At 26.7% G+C, this 18,991-nt stretch overlaps 1 protein-coding gene across 3 annotated transcripts in view; it reads left to right on the top strand.

Moving 5' to 3' along the window:
• The window catches only part of LOC108565299 (mucin-5AC-like), a 39,520-nt gene that overhangs the window by 5,538 nt on the left and 14,991 nt on the right, over window positions 1–18,991 (top strand). For all 3 annotated transcript variants that reach the window (XM_017924686.1, XM_017924685.1, XM_017924683.1), the window contains exon 2: window positions 18,545–18,605. In XM_017924686.1, coding sequence (XP_017780175.1) covers window positions 18,545–18,605 — 61 coding nt within the window. The remainder of the gene's footprint in view (window positions 1–18,544; window positions 18,606–18,991) is intronic.

The following is an 18,991-nucleotide window of genomic DNA, read 5'->3' as shown; positions in this document are numbered from 1 at the left end:
ATAAATGTCATTATTTTTGACGTTTAAATCATTTAAGTATGTAACAATTATAAATAATTATTTATGAGACGCGTAACAACTTGTGTTAGTTGTCAATCTAACAACGATGACAGCGAAACTAAAATGACAGGTATATTTACAAATGTCGTTATATATTTATAAATGTCATTATATATTTATAAATGACATTATAAATATACCTGTCATTTTAGTTTCGCTGTCATCGTATATTTCGTACAAATATTCATTTATAGATTGTTGATGTATGTAACTTTTTATTTATTTTTGACGTTATGTAACAATTATTACAGATGCATGTTTATTTTGATAATAACTTGCCTAATTATTTAAGACTTGCACACAAACTTGAGTTAGTTGTCAATGTGACAACTGTGAAATATATAAATATCATTTAATTATGTAACAATTATAAATAATTATTTATGGGACGCGTAACAACTTGTGTTAGTTGTCAATTTGACAACGATGACAGCCAAACTTAAAAGACAGGTATATTTTTAAATCTCATAATAACTATACCTGTCATTTTTATTTAGAAATAACATTAGTAATTTTAATAACAAATGAAATTAGTTTACAAAAAAAAAAATTAGGGAATTTTATATGATTTAATTATTTTTAACAAAATTGTTTATTACATGTAATAATAAATTAGATAATGAATTAATTTTTCTAACATGTACATTTATATCATAATATAATGAAGCAGAAATGACAGTTTAAAATTATGATTGTTAAGTAACTTCCGGTACTGTTAGGATTAATTTAATGGATCGAGTGCGTGCGATAATTTGTGATGTTACTGGCGCGAATCGGTTTCGATTTTCTACTAGGAAAATGTAAGGAAAACTGTGTCAAACAATTTAAGTTGAATGAGGAAACAGAACGAACAAGAATAAAAGTTAACTTGTTGGAAGAAAAAGAGAGAAAAAAAAAGGCGAGGAGAGACAATGGCATTTTCTCGTTCGCAATAAATTAAAAATGAAAAAAAAAAACAATAATCCCACACCCATCTAATAATAAGCTCGGCAAAAACTAGAAAGCCGAGGTACAATATAAATTCAGTCATTAATTCGTTATATAAACCTTGAAGATGTTAACGAGTTGTGCGCGCGTTTATGCGTGCCTAGAAAATTCAATCAAGTGGTTTACAAAATTTGGATTTAAAAATAAAGAAGATGAAAAGAGGAAACTGATTGCAGCAAGGTTGCTTTTATAATTGGCGTAAAAATTGCATAATTAGAATGCACTAAGCTTGGGTAAATGCACTCCGGAGCGCGTGATTAAGTATTTTACCGTCGTTTCGAGAGAAAGGAAAGGAAAACTGACGTCCCGCAGGCTTGAGGATAACTTTGATTATTATATACGCAGCAGGTTTCGTTCCCAGAAGTGGATCAATTTCGAAGCGAAACTAATAAATCAATTTTCCTTTTTTCTTCCATGAGAAAAGAATCGATCTGGTTAATTATGTTATCGCATTCTTTCGTGGGAATCATCGGATAACACAATATGATCGTATTATAATAATAATACAACTCTCGGCTGCAATCTCAACTCTGTTTAGCTACTTTCACGCATCTTTTACTAGAGAAAGTACAGCGTTAAGAGGGAACAACACATCTTTTAAAATCAACATTTTCATTGAATTTTCCTATGGAAGAAACTAATATTAACAATTAATTGATGAAAGAATAAAATTAATAGAACAAGAATCAAACAATTCTTGTATTTCTTGAAAAAAGTCAAATAATTGCATCTTTTACTAGAGAAAGTACAACGCGAGAGAACAACAACAAAACAGAAAATTTTCAATTAATTGATGATTCAAACTAACTTACAATTAATTAATTCAAATTGTTGGACGTTGAGGATTAATCAAATTCTTTTGTATTTCTTCAAAAATAATTAATGTTAGAAAGTTTTCGATTTTTAATTTCTCTCTTGTACGTTTATTACCGTCTCCTTTTTAGCCATTCAATTTCGCAACTAAACTTTTACCTATGTTCAAAACAATGATTAGGAAATCAATCAAATATTGATTCAATATTAAATCCATATGAAATTTTACCAAAAAGCAAATAGACAAACATAATTTCATCCACTCGAACGCACCTAATTTGTTTATGCAAATGAACGCGGACTTTCGTTTGTTGCAGTAATAAATTCTTTAACGCTCAATTAACGTTAAACTCACAATTTTGCGGTTTGAGCAGCGCGCGCTTCGCCAATACGATCTACCTGTTTGTTTAAACAAAGTTTAAATTGGAACGCAGGATTTTATTACTTCTTACGTGTTTATTTATTTATTTCTTTTTCAAAAATGCTGTTGAATTATCAAGACTCGATTTGCTGCGGCATTTAGTGACATAACCGTTTTCTTTTTTCCCCTCTGCCATCCAATTGAGCAGCTGTTGCTTTTCTTTTGCTAACCAAGAAAGCAGGAAGAAGAATGGTGAAATTATGTTTCATTGATTGCAATAGAAAACGTTAAATATTTAGAAATTTATTACATATGTTAAGTGCAAATCTAAGTATACAATTATTAAGAAATCTATTTATTGTGTTGACAATTGAAATATGATTAATATATTTTGATCAGTGAGTCACCCCCGGGGGGTCGCAGAAACGTTTTGTGACCAAAAGGGGGTCGCAGACCAAAAAGTTTGCTTTTGATTATTAATGCATTCGTTTACAAATTAGTAGTCTTTCTTCTCTTCATTATTTGATATATTCATTTAAAGCCTTTAATTATTAATAAAATTGCGAGTATCAATATTTAAATCTAAATCGTGGAAAGATTCTCTAATCCGTGAAAACTTAAAGAACTTTGATTAAAACTGCGAAAAACAACATATATTATATGCATCTTATATTGACATGAAACAAGTGCATTTTTGAGAGTAAACCCTCTCATATTCTGTGTATTTTTGTAAATGCAAAAATTTGGAAAAAAGATTGGGATTAGTTTTTTTTGTATTCTAAACATTAAATATATTTTATCATAGAAATTTTGAGAGAAAATTAAAAATATGAAAACATATTATTGATAATGATGAAATAAACTAATTTAAGGTTTGTTTTCTTAGATATTCGAGTTTATTTAAAGACGGTGGAATAATTTTGTTGTTGGTGATTATTGAGAACCAATACGTTATTACTATGCCAGTCGCAAATCGCTTAATTGATTTTATGACCCACTAACGGGTCACGAAATTGCAGTTACTTTAAATTACATTACATTCTTCGAGTACATTAAACTCTTCGATTTAAATATTTAAATTAATATATTGTTTAACGTAAAAAATGACCCAAATTTCAACAACAATTTCTCACTAGATACATTTTTTTGTGATAAAAGTTAATCAAAATTTAAAAAAATATTTTTTTATATAATATAAGTATTTTATAGTAATATAATAAACATTACTTTATGAAAGTGTAAATGCAAAAGGAATAAATGTCGAATTGTATGGAGTTCATGGTAAGTTCGCTCCTTCATATGCAAATTGGATTGTTGATATTAACCACGGTTGTTGAATCGAAAAAAAATTTATTACGTTCATATCAATAAAAGATATTTACAAATGAAGAAAACCAACAGAAAAGTCCATGAAAACTTAAAGAACTTTGATTAAAACTGCGAAAAACAACATATATTATATGAATCTTACATGGCCAAGAAACAAGGGCATTCTTGAGAGTAAAGAACCAACATTTATGAACCACTTCTTTTGGATTTAATAAATTTGAAGAAATGATTTGATAGATCGGAATACTAAAACTGTATATATTTTGAAAGATTGGATTTAATGCTAATTTCACAAAAGACTCTTTTTTTTCTCTTTCGTTCTAAAATCATGGTCGTTGAATCGAAAACTAATACCCTACGTTCATATAAATAAAAGATATTTACAAATGAAGAAAAACAATAGAAAAGTCCATGAAAACTTAAAGAACTTTAATTAAACCTGCGAAAAACAACAAATGCTGTATGCATCTTACATGGCCATGAAACAAGTGCATTCTTGAGAGTAAAGAACCAACATTTATGAACCACTTTTTTTTGGATTTAAAAAATCTTAAGAAATGATTTGATAGATCGGAATACTAAAACTGTATATATTTTGAAAGATTGGATTTAATGCTAATTTCACAAAAGACTCTTTTTTTCTCTTTCGTTCTAAAATCATGGTTGTTGAATCGAAAAGTAATGCACTACATTCATATAAATAAAAAATATTTACAAATGAAGAAAACCAACAGAAAAGTCCATGAAAACTTAATGAACTTTAATTAAAACTGCGAAAAACAACAAATGCTATATGCATCTTACATGGCCATGAAACGAGTGCATTCTTGAGAGTAAAGAACCAACTTTTTTTGGATTTAACAAATATGATGAAATGATTTGATAGATCCGAATGCTAAAATTTCGTTTTGAAAACTTTTCAATCTATTTTCTTATAAAATTGGATTGTTGATATTAATCATGGTCGTTGAATCGAAAAAAAAATGCACTACGTTCATATACATTATAAATATTTACAAATGAAGAAACCATCACAAAAGTCTATGAAAACTTTGATTAAAACTGCGAATGAACAACAAATGCTATATGTATCTTACATGGCCATGAAACAAGTGCATACTTGAAAGTAAATAATCAGCATTTATGAAGACAAAAACGTGGAGAAGGTTGCTTTTTTTTTGAGATTTTTAAACTCGAAAAACAACTTTATACTGTTTTCATTCTGATCAATGTTAAAAGCAATCAATCCTGTTTCATCATAACAAAGTATTATTTCAAATGACAACAAAATTGAATGAATTACGATAATTGAAAGTGTTTCAAAATTTGAATTATAATGATTAGATAGTTTGATTGAACGATGAAAACAAAGTGAAAACGTATTATTTGAGAAAGGAAGCATTCCAATTTCACATGAATAAAGCACCATTTCAAAAGTTGGTAAAACTGCATGAATAACGATTGAATGTAATGAGAAATATTTCGAAATCTGATGAAATGATTAGATAGTTTGATTGAACAATGAAATCAAAGTGAAAATATATTATTTTGTAGAGAAAACATTAGTTTTTCACCAGAGTTTGTTTGAATATATTAGTTAGAAAAATTGCATGAATTGAGATTAAAATTATTGGAAAATCTGAAGAATTGCTGAGATATTTAATGCCAGAATTTGTTTAATTAGTTTAATTACAAAAATTGCATTAATTATGAATAAATTTATAAAAATTATTTGTAACAGTGAATAAAAGTTGATTGATTCAATAATGAAATTAAAGCAAAAAATTATCATTTGGTAAAGAAGGATAAAAAACAGTAAAATTACATGAGTTCATATTCAAATTATTGGAAAATATTTCAAGATCTGAAGAATTGCTTAGTTTTTTTTGATATCAAAGTAAAATAAACAAGGAAATAGTAAAATTCATGAATTTCAATTCAACATTAGGAAAATATTTAGAATATATGAAGAAATTATTTCAGAGATCCAAATTTTCAAATGATTTATATTTTGAAACATTGGATAATTACTAATTTCACAAAAATAAAATGAAAATATTTGAAGAACTGAAGAATTGCGTAGATTTTTTAATTAAACAATAAAATCAAAGTAAAATTAACTTATTTTGCAAAGAAAATAGAATTGTCAAAAATTTTGTAAAACTTCATGAATTTCGATTCAAATTTATGGAAAATATTTACAAGTGTAAAAAACAAAAATTTGATAAATTTGTATACTGAAATTATGTGTATTTTAAAAGATTGGATTTAACAGTAATTTTACAAAATAGAATCTTGTAAAACGTTTTAATAAACGATTGGTTTAAAATATGTATGTTTTCTCTTTCGTTTTAGAAACTTTACAATCTTATAAAAGGAAATAAAGAGTCTGCCAACATTTGAGAGCCACATTTTAACAAGTCTATTAATAATGGATGTAATGTAACAGTAATCACTACTTGCGCTCGCTTTCACAGCTACTATCAATTATTTATTTATTTGTTTCTCTCTCTCTCTCCCATTTTGATCGACTCTTGGTGCGCAGAATGAAGGAAGTGTATAATAATAATCCAATAAATTATAAAATAAATGGGAGTTGGCCAGCTCCGCCTCTGGTAACCGACAAGCCTTTGCGTAACACTCCGGAAAAAAAAGCTTTCGGAATGATGGCATTCAGCCTTTGGAATTTTTGATTTTAAAACAGAAAAAAAAAATGAAATTTTCGTCGCTCTTTGACTTCTTCATACGAGAAGAATAATAATAAAGCATAGATCGTTTTGCATCTCGTCTTCGCGTCGATTCCACAGCTTGTGGAACAGGTAAAGGTATGCCAAGAAACAGTCAACGGCCTTGAGCCACTATCTCACTTTTACTTTCGATAAATTCTCGTTTCTATACATCACAGAATATGCACAATACGTTTTCGTTTCTTTTTCTTTTCCTCCTTGGGTGTTTTTTTTTGTTCTTCTCTCGAGGCACGGTTTATTATTATTATTATCATTAATAATATTCCGGTTAAAAGTCATCCAAGACACCTCCTCTTCAACAATCATTTTTTATACTCTTCTTTATATATCGGTGGGAATTCCAAAGTGAAGAATTCACGGACTCTTGATTTCATCTATGTTTCTTAATCACTTTCATTTTCAGAACTAACGAGCGTTAAACTCATTCATTAATGATTATTGCACAACTGTATAATTTATACGAGAATCTTTTTCACATTCTGAATCATCTTTTTAAACTTATGTTTATTATTAAATAAATAAAACATGTACAAAAAGTTATAGACTTAATGTATTTTCACATATAATTAAAGCAAAGTAAAATTTTAAGAAATCGACAAAAATTGCTAATATTGTTCTTTATACTAAATGATACGTTAGTTCAATTACCCAATGTAATTAAAAAGAGTTAATAAAAATAACTTAATTGTATTTAGAAATTCAAACACTTCCATATTCATGTTAACTAAATTAATTGAACATCAAATTATAAGCTTTTTCCACTAGTTTTGTTGTATACACAAAATTGTTAATTTCTTTTTACTAATTGAATAAAATTATAATTAATTACGATTATAATTTATAAGTAGTATTAAGACTTGTTACTGTAGCAAATTATTTATCACCCATTCAACTAATATCAGTTGTTTAACTATAAAACATTTAATACTCATTTAATACAAATTATTAATTTTTACAACAAACACAAACTAATTCCTATTATTTAATGATATTAATATCAATTAAAACTGATATGATCAAGAACGTATTTGCTTTAGAAGGGTCAATTTGACCCGAAATGCACTCTACAACAAAATAAGTATTTCTGGACGCGACTGCTTTGCTCCTACTGAAAAGTTCACTAAAAAAATACTAGAATAACTAGAAGTGAATACAAATATCAGGTGGGTCATTCTGACCCAACCGTGGTACTTAAGTTTGTTTGTTTGTTTGTTGGAAATTTACGAAATTAAACTTATTGTTAATTGATTGCCAAACAGTATGACTTATCCAATTCCAATGAACTTTTGCATTGAACATATTACCATCATTATTCATTCGGAATACCCAAATATTTGTGTTACATCTACATTGTGAAACACATTAATAATCATATATGGAAACTTGATTTGCATTCTCGGAATTCTTGAAATAAAATTTTAAAAACAATATAATACTATTTTCGTATCCTTGATTAACTCGTTGAATTGTATTTCATTCTAAATGTTGATCTCAGATGCATGCGTTTTCTTTATAATCAGAGTAAACAAGTCCAGTTTTGTACTTATTTTTCCGTTCATGGTTTCAATTTAATTGCCTGAACTTAATTACATCAATTACAAGTACCGCAGAAATAAACGATTTACACGCATATCTTATATAAATGTAAGCAAGTTTCTGTAACATTAAAATCTGCGCAAGTGCAAAAAAAACAAATAATTATACGGAAAAGTATTATCAAAATGCTTATTAATATTTACATTTTTTTCTTTGATAATGTTGTTATTAAATTGCTAATCATTACTAACGGGGTTTCATAATGAGATAATGAATAAAGTTAATTAAAGATTTATTCTGTATATATGTTTTTAATTATTTCAAATATTTCCAAGCGGAAAAATCCATAGTCAGTAATCAATTTGTAACGGTTTAATTTTGTTGTTGTTACATATAATTGTATGTTTCGTATCGATCAAAGAAGATGAGTGCACGATTAATAAGTGAGTGATGAATATGGCAAGAACAATTTCCTTATTAAATGCCATCTTATTAATACAAAGCGGAGAACAAACACGTGTTGAACACTCCTTGGTATTTGCAAAATAATAAATGTTGCAAGAAATGAAAGACAAATGTCGTTGCTGCTGCATATGAACACGACTAAAAATATGTATACAATATACATAGTTTCAACTAGACACATACAGTTTTCTAGGTCACATATTTACATTTAAAGTCAGTTTGATATCTAGGTTAGGGTAGATTAGGTTAATGATACAATTAATTTGATAGTTTTTTTTAAATATTTACTTTTATTTCATTTCGATGTATTTATCGAAAATGATTATCAAAATAAATTAATAAAACTTGATCATATTACTCGATCATATTCATATTCTCGAAAACATGTCCTTTTTGTAAATATTTCATTGCAATAGACATAATTTGAAAATTGCTAAATAAAAAATTTCAAAATTTGAAGAAATAAAGTGTGTAAAAGATGTAAACTTTAGAGTATTTCTCGAAATCCTCTAATTACTAATTAAAAATTAAATTTTCTATTTGATACTAAAACTATGGTTTGTTCCCAGTTTGCTAATATTTGATTGAAATACAAATATTTTTCGTGTAAACTGCTAATAAAATTTAAACATAAACCTATATGAAAAAAAAACTAATGCTCGCACATTTAAGTGTACAAAAATTGAATATTCCGTTTAAAACTAAAACTATAGCACATCAATTGTTACTTAATTTTTCATTGAAATGAAAGTAGTTTCTATGGAAATCCCTACTAAAATTTAAAAAAAAATAGTGTTCGAACATTTAAGTGTATATCTCGAAAACCTCTAATTGCTGATTAAATATTGAAAATCCCAGTTCAAATTAAATCTATAGGACATGGATTTTTACTAAATGTTTCATTAATATGTAAATATTTTCTATGGAAATCGCTACTAAATTAAAAAAAAAATATATGAAAAAACGTAGTGTTCGCACATTTAAGTGTCTATCTCTAATTGCTGATTAAATATTGAAAATCTCATATAAAATTAAAACTATAGGACATAAATTGTTTCTAAATATTTCATAGAAATACAAATAGTTTCTGTGGAAATAACTATTAAAACGTATTGTGTATTTCTTGAATACCTAAGTGCTAATTAAAACAACCAATATTTCATTTAAAACTAAATACAAAATGTTTGGAAATGTTTCATTATAGTGCAAATAAATGTCTTGCAAATCACTATTAATTTTTTAAAAATGTGCTTGGAAAGAGAAATATTCGATTAAAGAGTGAAAATTCAGGTAAAAAACTGTTTGTAAACGTTTTATTTTAACGCAAATATTTAATATTTAGGAAAAAATGGAAAAAGTAGCTTTTGCGATTTCTCGAAAGTGCAAATATTGAAAATTCCGTTTGAAGATAAAATTGCAAGATTTCATGTAATTTGTGCAAGAATTTTAAAGTTACACAAACTGTTGAGAACGAGGAAGTTTCAAAATATTGTCTTAATAACGATGTCACTGAGAAAAAGGAGGCAAATGAATATTTAATGAAGACAGAAAGACATAAAATCGCTGCAATCGGTGAGTGAGTTACGTCGAAATGAACATAATTGTAATTGCATTTAAATTAGTTTTCTTGTTGGAATCCCGCAAAATGTTACTTAAACCAAAAGACACACAGATAGAGAGAGAGAAAGAAAGACAACTTTCACTTTCTTATGTTTACAAGAACAAGTGCGTATGAACGATGGTCGCGGCACGGCAACAAGAGTCGAGGAATTCGTGGAGAATTCAAGACGCGGAGAACGAGAAAAAGTAGTTTCGTAAGATCATACGAAAATCGGGTAAAGTTGTTCAATATTTGCGTATCGCCGATTGTTGCTATTTCTAATTAGGGGAACAGTGAAAGTGGACATTTTCACTGGAGAACTTTCTCCGGCTCAAAAATATTTCACGTGCGCCGACGAACATTCTGACCCCAACGGAAGGCTTGTTTTTTTTTTACATAACACACATCGATCATACGAAGCGCGCTCTACCTCTGCAATTCCAACGTAATCTTCATATCCTTGACATTTGAGCAAATAACTGTGTTTGTTTTTTTTTTCTGCTTGCGTCGAATCGTATTTACATTAAATTCAATGTTAATTGCAATGTGCAGGAAACGCAAGATGTGGCTGCAAACGTGACAATTATTTAATTGTTCGCTCGGGCAGGTAAAGATCGTTGTTCGTTGCAAAACACGAGTTGGAAAAGAATCGTATCTACGGCCTAAATCTCATTGTCTGTGCCCTCGATAATCCACCTATTATTATTATTGTTATACCTATATTATTATATGGTTAAAAAGAAGGAAACAATGAGGAAATGGGTGTAAACTGCTGCGCTCTCTTGGATTGGATTAAATTGTTTTTGAAAAGTTGTTGTTGCTTTTTGCACCGAAACTCTCGACGCTTTCGGACATGTAGAAAGCATAGCTAATATAATATACAATTGAAATTAACGCCAAATAATGCGATCACTAATTTATTCACCTCATATTTTTTTAATTGGGCAAAAAAAACTTTCTTTATATAATCATAAGTATCATTCACTTGAATTACAACAACTTTAATTCATTGCCAATCAAATAATGATTTGCTAGAATGACCACCTTGATGCTCATTTTTCATTCACTTCAACGAAACAGAAAACAATGTAAATTACAATTAGTATAATTATTTTCAATACTATATCAAAAAACTCGTAAAATATCGAAATGTAATTTGTGTCTGATAATTTTTTTTTCAGATTTTGAAACATTGTTGTTTTCTTTACGAAATTTTACTTTAATTTCATTGATTTTTACTTTGATTTCATCGTTAAAACTATTTATTCTTAATACATGATACTGACCTGTTATTATTTTTCCATTGTCCAAGCAATTCAAGTTTAGTCCATTTTTCCAATAATTTCTTCATATGTAACTGCTTTGAATCACTACAACTCACCATGAACTCAAAGTATTTTGTAACATTTTGTTTTAAAAAATAAACAAATTTTGTTTACAGTTTTGACATATGTCACAATTTCTCAAAATTTTTAAAGCCAATTTTTGTTTGAAAAATTTCAGATATATCCATCAATATCATGAAAATATATATTTACTAGAAATTGAGCATCTTATGTTATCATTTTTTCTATTTCCTTTGGAATATCAAATTTTGCACTATTTTCCCAATAATTTCTTCATGTGTAACTGCTTTAGTTACTAAAATTATTTCTTATAAGAGAGAAGATTCGCCATGAACTCAAAGTATAATTTAAAAAAGCAAACAACAAATTTTCTTTACAGTTTTGACAGATGTCACAATTTCACAAAATTGTCAAAGCCAACTTTTATTTGAGAAAATTTCAGCTACATCCAAATATTTCAGGAAAATATATGTTTACTGGAAATTTATCAACTGTTATTATTTTGACGTTTTCCAAGACAATCGAATTTAGCACTACTTTCCTAATAAAAACATCATGTGTAACTGCTTTTAGTTACTGAAACTATTTCTTATAGAAGAAAAGATTCGCCATGAACTAAATTATAATTTAAAAACAAACAACAAATTGTCTTTACAGTTTTGACAGACGTCACAATTTCACAAAATTATCAAAGCCAACTTAAATTTGAGAAAATTTCAGCTATATCCAAATATTTCTGGAAAATTTATGTTTGCTGGAAATTTATCAACTTCTGTTATTATGTTTACGTTTTCCAAGAAATTCGAATTTAGCACCATTTTCCCAATAAAAACTTCATGTGTAACTGCTTTTAGTTACTAAAACTATTTCTTATAAAAGAGAAGATTCACCATGAACTCAAAGTATAATTAAAATAAACAAACAAAAAATTTCCTTTACAGTTTTGACAGACGTCACAATTTCATAAAATTGTCAAAGCCAACTTTTATTTAAAAAAATTATTTTCCCAATAAAAACTTCATGTCTAACTACTTTAAGTCTGCTAAAACTATTGCTCATAAAAGAGAAGATTCGCCCTGAACTCAAAATATAATTTTAAAAAAATATACAAATTTTGTTTACGTTTTGATAAACGTCAAATTTTCTCAAAATTTTCAAAGCCAACTTATGTTGCTTTAATTAATACTTGTATTTCCTTTAAATTAATGGAAACATAGATTTTTATTAAAAAAAATAATTATACAACAACATTTCTATTTGCAATTTAGAAGAATGTTAGTTAATAATTTTCATTAAAACCACTTTTTCATCGTTGTCGAATATTAATCATGTTAAAGAATCGACAATCTCAAACAAGTTTTTTTTTTAAAACAAATATTTAAGAATAACACAGATAAAATCTACATCTAAATATGTTTAGTAACAGATAATATTTTTGAATTTATAAATATTTACATCATATTTTCTTAATTACAAATGTTTTTAAATTACTGAAGCATAACAACTAATTCACTTATTCCAAAAACATTTTGCAAAAATTAGATTTTGTTCGAAAGGATAAATTGAAATAAACAATGAAAGAAGTATGAATTCCTGAACTTTGATGCAACATAAAATTTTCTTTGTTTGTCGTCATGGTGATTGTTGTTTGCTGAGCTATGTGAGGTTTGGTTAAGGTTAGGCTTGACAAGCGAATGATAATTGATACGTAAACAGGTGTTTCCTAACGTTTAAACAGTATTAATTTTCTTTCACTCATAATTAATATAAAACAATGAAATTTTTAATAAACTTTCCACAAATTTCCACATCAACGCAACATATCTTACAAATTAAAACATTACGTAACAAAAAACAAAACAGATAATGATTAAAGTAAACAGAAAATAAAAATAGATTAGTTTGAAAGTAAAACCATTGAGTGCATGCTCGTTTTTTTATCTTTTTTTTTGTTTGGATCAGATCTTCTTTGCAAAGACGTTGACTTTGACCTTTTTACCTATTAATTCGAGCCAGAATGTACAAAAAAAAAACGCAGTAAGGTCACACATTCATCAACTTCGTTTATCTTTAAGAAAAAAAAAGTCGAGACACGGAGCGTTCTCGATTATATAATGGCTCGGACCAATGAAGAGGAAACCTTGAACAATGTTTTTTAATCGATCTTTAATACACGTATATAGGCTAGACACGGTCACACTACATTCCTTAAATTCAGTTACAAACAAACAACCAAAAACTGATAAATTCATAATACATTTTTAGATTTATTCATTGTACTTTTCCATAGCTTTTGGGAACAATTTAAACAAATATTATGTTACCTAAGCAACGGTTAACAACAACAAAAAAAAAACAACATTCTATTAACATTTTCATTTTTTCTTTGTTGCTAGATATTTATAATCTGTTGTAACTAATCATCTTTAATGTTTTGAAACAAATTTGAACAAGATTCCTAAAGAACAATTTGCATAATTGCAAAACACTTGCATACAAATTCATCACCGACTAATGACTAATAAATATTCCAAATTTGATGAGAATGTCTACAACAGATTGATACGTCATATTTGCATAAGCTTCTTTATATTAATCGTAATTTAAATAATTTGACATTAATTTTATTAAATATCAACAGGAAAAGTTTTTTCAATCAACTTTTATCCGCACATCCTATTGAGATTAATTTACACACTTTGACCTATTCCTTTATATATTTACGATCCATGCCTTTCAAAGTAATCACAAATCATTTAGAAAATATTTGTTTAATCATAAAGAATTTAATTGATACTTATTTTTCGACTTTAAACTCATGTTTTTGCATCAATTATTTTTAAAAAAGAAATCATGTTTTTGTTATATCAATAGAAGAATGGGTGATTTGTACATTTAATAAACTTATTGTAAAGGGTGTGCCAAAATGAACGCAAGATTTGAATTTTCCGCCATTTGTGCAGTATGATTCAATAAAAAAAAATCACAATCTGAAGACTAAAAACTTTGTTTTCTATTTAATTCAAATCTTGCGTTAATTTTGGGACACCTTTATATAGAACAAAATGAAGACTTTTACTAATAAAATTTGACAAATTCGATCATTTAATGATTATAAAAGATCCAAATCATTATTTAAGCTCTTAATAATGTTCATTAATATAATTATCGAAGTGATTTCTATTCTTAGATCCGCGGTTTATCAAATAATGACGGACGATTTAATAAAGTTGAACGATAATAATAACAATCTTTTTACGACTTTCTAATTGCACAAATCTGTTCAAACAGTCTAATTATAGAATCTGTTCATCGTTCTAATTGCTTTTAAAGTTGAGGAAAATTACAAATAAATATCTGTTTACCAAATCCATAATAAATCTAAATGTTTCCAATTATATTTTCAACAAATATTTAAATTTTCATTTTATTTCCTTCTTACGTTCGACTTTCTTTCTATTATTATGATATTATAATTAGATTTTTATCGTTTTATTTAGCAGAACGGAACTTGTATCATTGAAAGTTTTGTTTTATTTAAAAAATAAATAAATAAAATAAACGGCATTCCAATCTACAGACATTCCATTGAAAACCAATCTCTACACTCTGCAAAACTGATCCATTCTATAATACTTTCACTTATCAGATTACAGTATTGCAGCATGTAAGTTTAATAAAAGTAAAAGAACGGATGGAAGTAATGAACAAAAAAATAAGTTGCAGAAAGAACAAGTAAAAAGTTGTTGGTCCAACGTACGCATCGAAATTATTGATGCCTGGGGACCTTTCTAAAGCAGATTGAAACGGTTTCTTTTTTAAAAAAATTGTTATCCGTGGAGAATGGTAATATAATATAGTGGAGCGATTATATTTTCTGTTTGCATTTCATTACGTGAATTATTTACTAAACACTCCAGATCTAAAAATAACGTTGAGTAAGTTTTCTATGTATTCTCAATGATCTGAAAAAACTAGCTATTAACTATTTAAACTTTTAACATAGTTAACAATAAAATTACATTGAAAATAATGTTATTTCTTTATCATATTTTAAGTATTTACCATTTTTCTTTTAAATATTAGACTTCTTAATAATCAAGTAACTACTGTAGATCTGTATATAAAGTTGAGTAAGTTTTCAGTGCATTCTCAACAGTCTCAACAACAACAACAAAAAAACAACCGTTGTCTCACAACTATGAAGTTAATAATAAAGAGTAATTAAAAATAAAACTATTATTAATAAATTTTCGATGTTTTCTCTTTAAAACATCATATTTCAACTATTTACTAAATGAAGAGGAATAATGTAGGAAAATGTTAAATAGTGAAATAATTTACTCTAATTAATGTAATTTCGTTTGAATATACATAGAGTTTGAATATACATTGATACAAGTAAAAATTCGGTTCCCGAACAAAAATTCAAAACCCACAAACAATATTACGAAAATTGATTAGTAAGAAACGATGATTTTTTTCATGGCTTAAGAAAGTTATTCAAAATCTAAAAGAATGTATGAAAATTGTAAAAATAAACATTAAATTTTCAAAATTTCATATATTTTTTTAGTAGTTGCAATAAATATTTTAGTATATTGTTAACAATGTTTGTATTTTCATTGTTCTTTGTATATAATTTTGAACAATCACCTTATATTTATTCAATAACTGATTATATACATTTTACATTAATTATTATGAGGAATTTTAGAAGAATTCGGTTTTCGAACTATCTTTAGAAACAAATAATGTTCGACAAATTATATTTCAAAGTTATTTAATGCACATAGATTCGAAATTGCAAAATTTCTGCTTTCGCTTCATAAAAATAAAGTGGAGTTATTCTTTTATTTATATTTTAAATACATTTATTTCTTATATTGTTTAAGATTTTTTATATATTGAATTGTTTTTTTATAAGATTTTAAACAATCACTTTGAATTCATTCAATAAACGATTTTTTATTATCCATTTTGCATTGATTCTTATAAGAAATTTTAGAACAATTCGGTTTTCGAACTTCCTTTAAACACGAATCCTATTCGACAACCGAATATAACTATAAATTATAATTAACAGTTATTTTTCCACTTGTTTTAAACTATCCTCATTGCTCGCAGCAAGATTACGAAATCATTATTTAATTATAATATGCATCCTGCATCTAATTGATAAATTCTAATCGAAAGACTATCGAAAACCTAGATAGTAATGTCAAATGTGAAGGTTGCAACTGCGCTCAATCTACGTAACGCGACGATCTTTCCTCTTATTTATTTGGGGAAAAGTCACCTGCATCAAAATTTCTACGAAAGAATTTTTGACTTTTGTTTTTTCTTTGAATTTCGACGTTGCAAAACCGGCGACCTTCGCACGCCTTAAATTAAACTTTTATTTTTGTTTCTTATTGATTCATGCATTGCCGTAACACCGTTGGTTGGCATTTCTCAAGTCGCGATGGAATTTCACATTAAAATCGATTGAACTTTTGATAACGTCGCTGATTAAGTAAAGAAACAACAGTTTTGTTGTCGTTCAATTTGTGTCAATTAATTATAAACATCGAGAAAGTTACATTTTATCAATATGTTTTACTTTAATTGATTGAAATTTGATTTTAATCTTGCAGAGAAATGTCTGTTTGTGAATGATTCGGTTTCCGAACAAAATTTTAGAAAAAGTACAGAAAATTATGAAAATTTGTTAATAAGAATCGATAATTTTCTCACAGATTAAAGAAAGTTTATCAATCTTTCTTACTTTAATTGATTTTAATTTAATTTGTATATACAGTGGAACATGACTTAAGAAATAATTCGGTTTCCGAACAATTTAAAAAAAAAAACAGAGAATATTACGAAAATTGCTTAATAAGAATCATTGATTTCATCACAGTTTAAGAAAGTTAATCGATATTTTCTTACTTTAATTGATTTGAATTTAATTTGAATATAAAGTAAAACAAGAGTTCATAAATAATTCGGTTTTCGAACAAAATTATAAAAAAAAACAAAGAAAATTACGAAAAATACGAAAATTGCTTAATTAGAATCATTAATTTCATCATAACTTAAGACAGTTAATCAATCTTTCTTACTTCAATTGATTTTAATATACAGTGGAACATCAATTCTCGAATAATTCGGTTTCCGAACAAACATTTTGAAATAACAAAGAATATTACGAAAATTGCTTAATTATAATCATTGATTTCATCACAGCTTAAGAAAGTTAATCAATCTTTCTTACTTCAATTGATTTAAACTTGATTTACATTTTACAATGGAACATCAGTTCATGAATAATTCGGTTATCGAACAATTTTAAAAAGAAAACAAAAAAAATACGAAAATTGCTTAATAAGAATCAATGGTTTTACCAAAGCTTAAGAAAGATTATCAATCTTTCTTACTTCAATTGATTTTAATTTGATATGAATATACAGTGTAACATCAGTTTATGAATAATTCGGTTTGCGAACAAAATTATTAATACAGCAAAGAAAATTACGAATGTTGAATGAATGATTTTATCACAGCTTAAGAAAGTTTATCAATATTTTCTTACTTCTATTGATTTAAATTTGATTTGTACAAGTATATACAGAACATTACTTCATAAATAATTCGGTTTTGAACAAAATTAAAAAAAAATAACAATGAATGTTACGAAAATTGCTTAATGAGATTCAATGTTTTTATCACGGCTTAAGAAAGTTAATCTTTTTTTCACTTAAAAAAGTAATTTTTCTCTATGTTGAATCTATTTATTCATTAAAAAACATATTTTACGCATAAATCCTAACAGAAAAATCATTGTTTCATAACAAAGTTAACATTTACAAAGAAATTAAAATAAAACGTATAACTAAACATAACATAATTGTTAACTAAATCTATCTGTTTATAACTTGTTTTAGTAGTAAAAAAAATACGTACTAATATAAACAAGTTTCATAAATAAACTAAAATTTACAACTTAACAACCATAATAACATCAAAATATTCGCCACAAAAACAGCAAAAATTCCAAATTTGTTATACAACTATCAACAAACAAAGCTGGTTTTCAAGGATATTAAAATGCAAACGATTTGCATTTCAGAATGGAAATATAGTAATAATTGTGCCAAAAAAAATAAACGTAAATAATTTCAAGGATGTAGTAGTAAAAATGGATCATTGCCATCCATCATCGTCGTCGTTATCATTCAAAAAAACGTGGACCAATTAATTAAGAATTAGAATTAATCAAATTTATTGTACTAATTGTCTTCTCTTTTTTTCGTTTCAGATATTGCACAGCCAATGGCTTTTGCTTTTCGTCACCGTTTTTACGGTTATTAGCCAAATAGGTCAGTACTTGTTTATTTTTTTTTATTATTTCTATTACGTAGATTTAGATTAGAGTTTTTTTATTGATTCTGTAACATAATTTCTATAATAGTCTCAAATTATGTTAAAAAAAATATTTGTTTAAAAAAACTTAATTATAAAATTTCTTTGATTCATGTAAAAGTTGTCTTATTTTTCATTCCTATTTCTATAATAAATAGAAAGAAAGTTTATAGATTTGATTTAATTGATGCTAATTAATGAAATTATAAAAATTTCATCTAAGAAATAAATTTAGTAATTGCGTAAGTCACTGTTTGCATTGAAATATAACCAGTTTTTACATGCTGCATATTTGAAAACTTTCTATTTAACTAAGAAATTAAATATGAGATTGATCTGTTTC

This window comes from Nicrophorus vespilloides, unplaced genomic scaffold (genome assembly GCF_001412225.1).
Source record: "Nicrophorus vespilloides isolate i.1.1-1 unplaced genomic scaffold, Nicve_v1.0, whole genome shotgun sequence".
Taxonomy (NCBI): domain Eukaryota; kingdom Metazoa; phylum Arthropoda; class Insecta; order Coleoptera; family Silphidae; genus Nicrophorus; species Nicrophorus vespilloides.
This window is presented reverse-complemented; position numbering and strand designations above follow the sequence as displayed.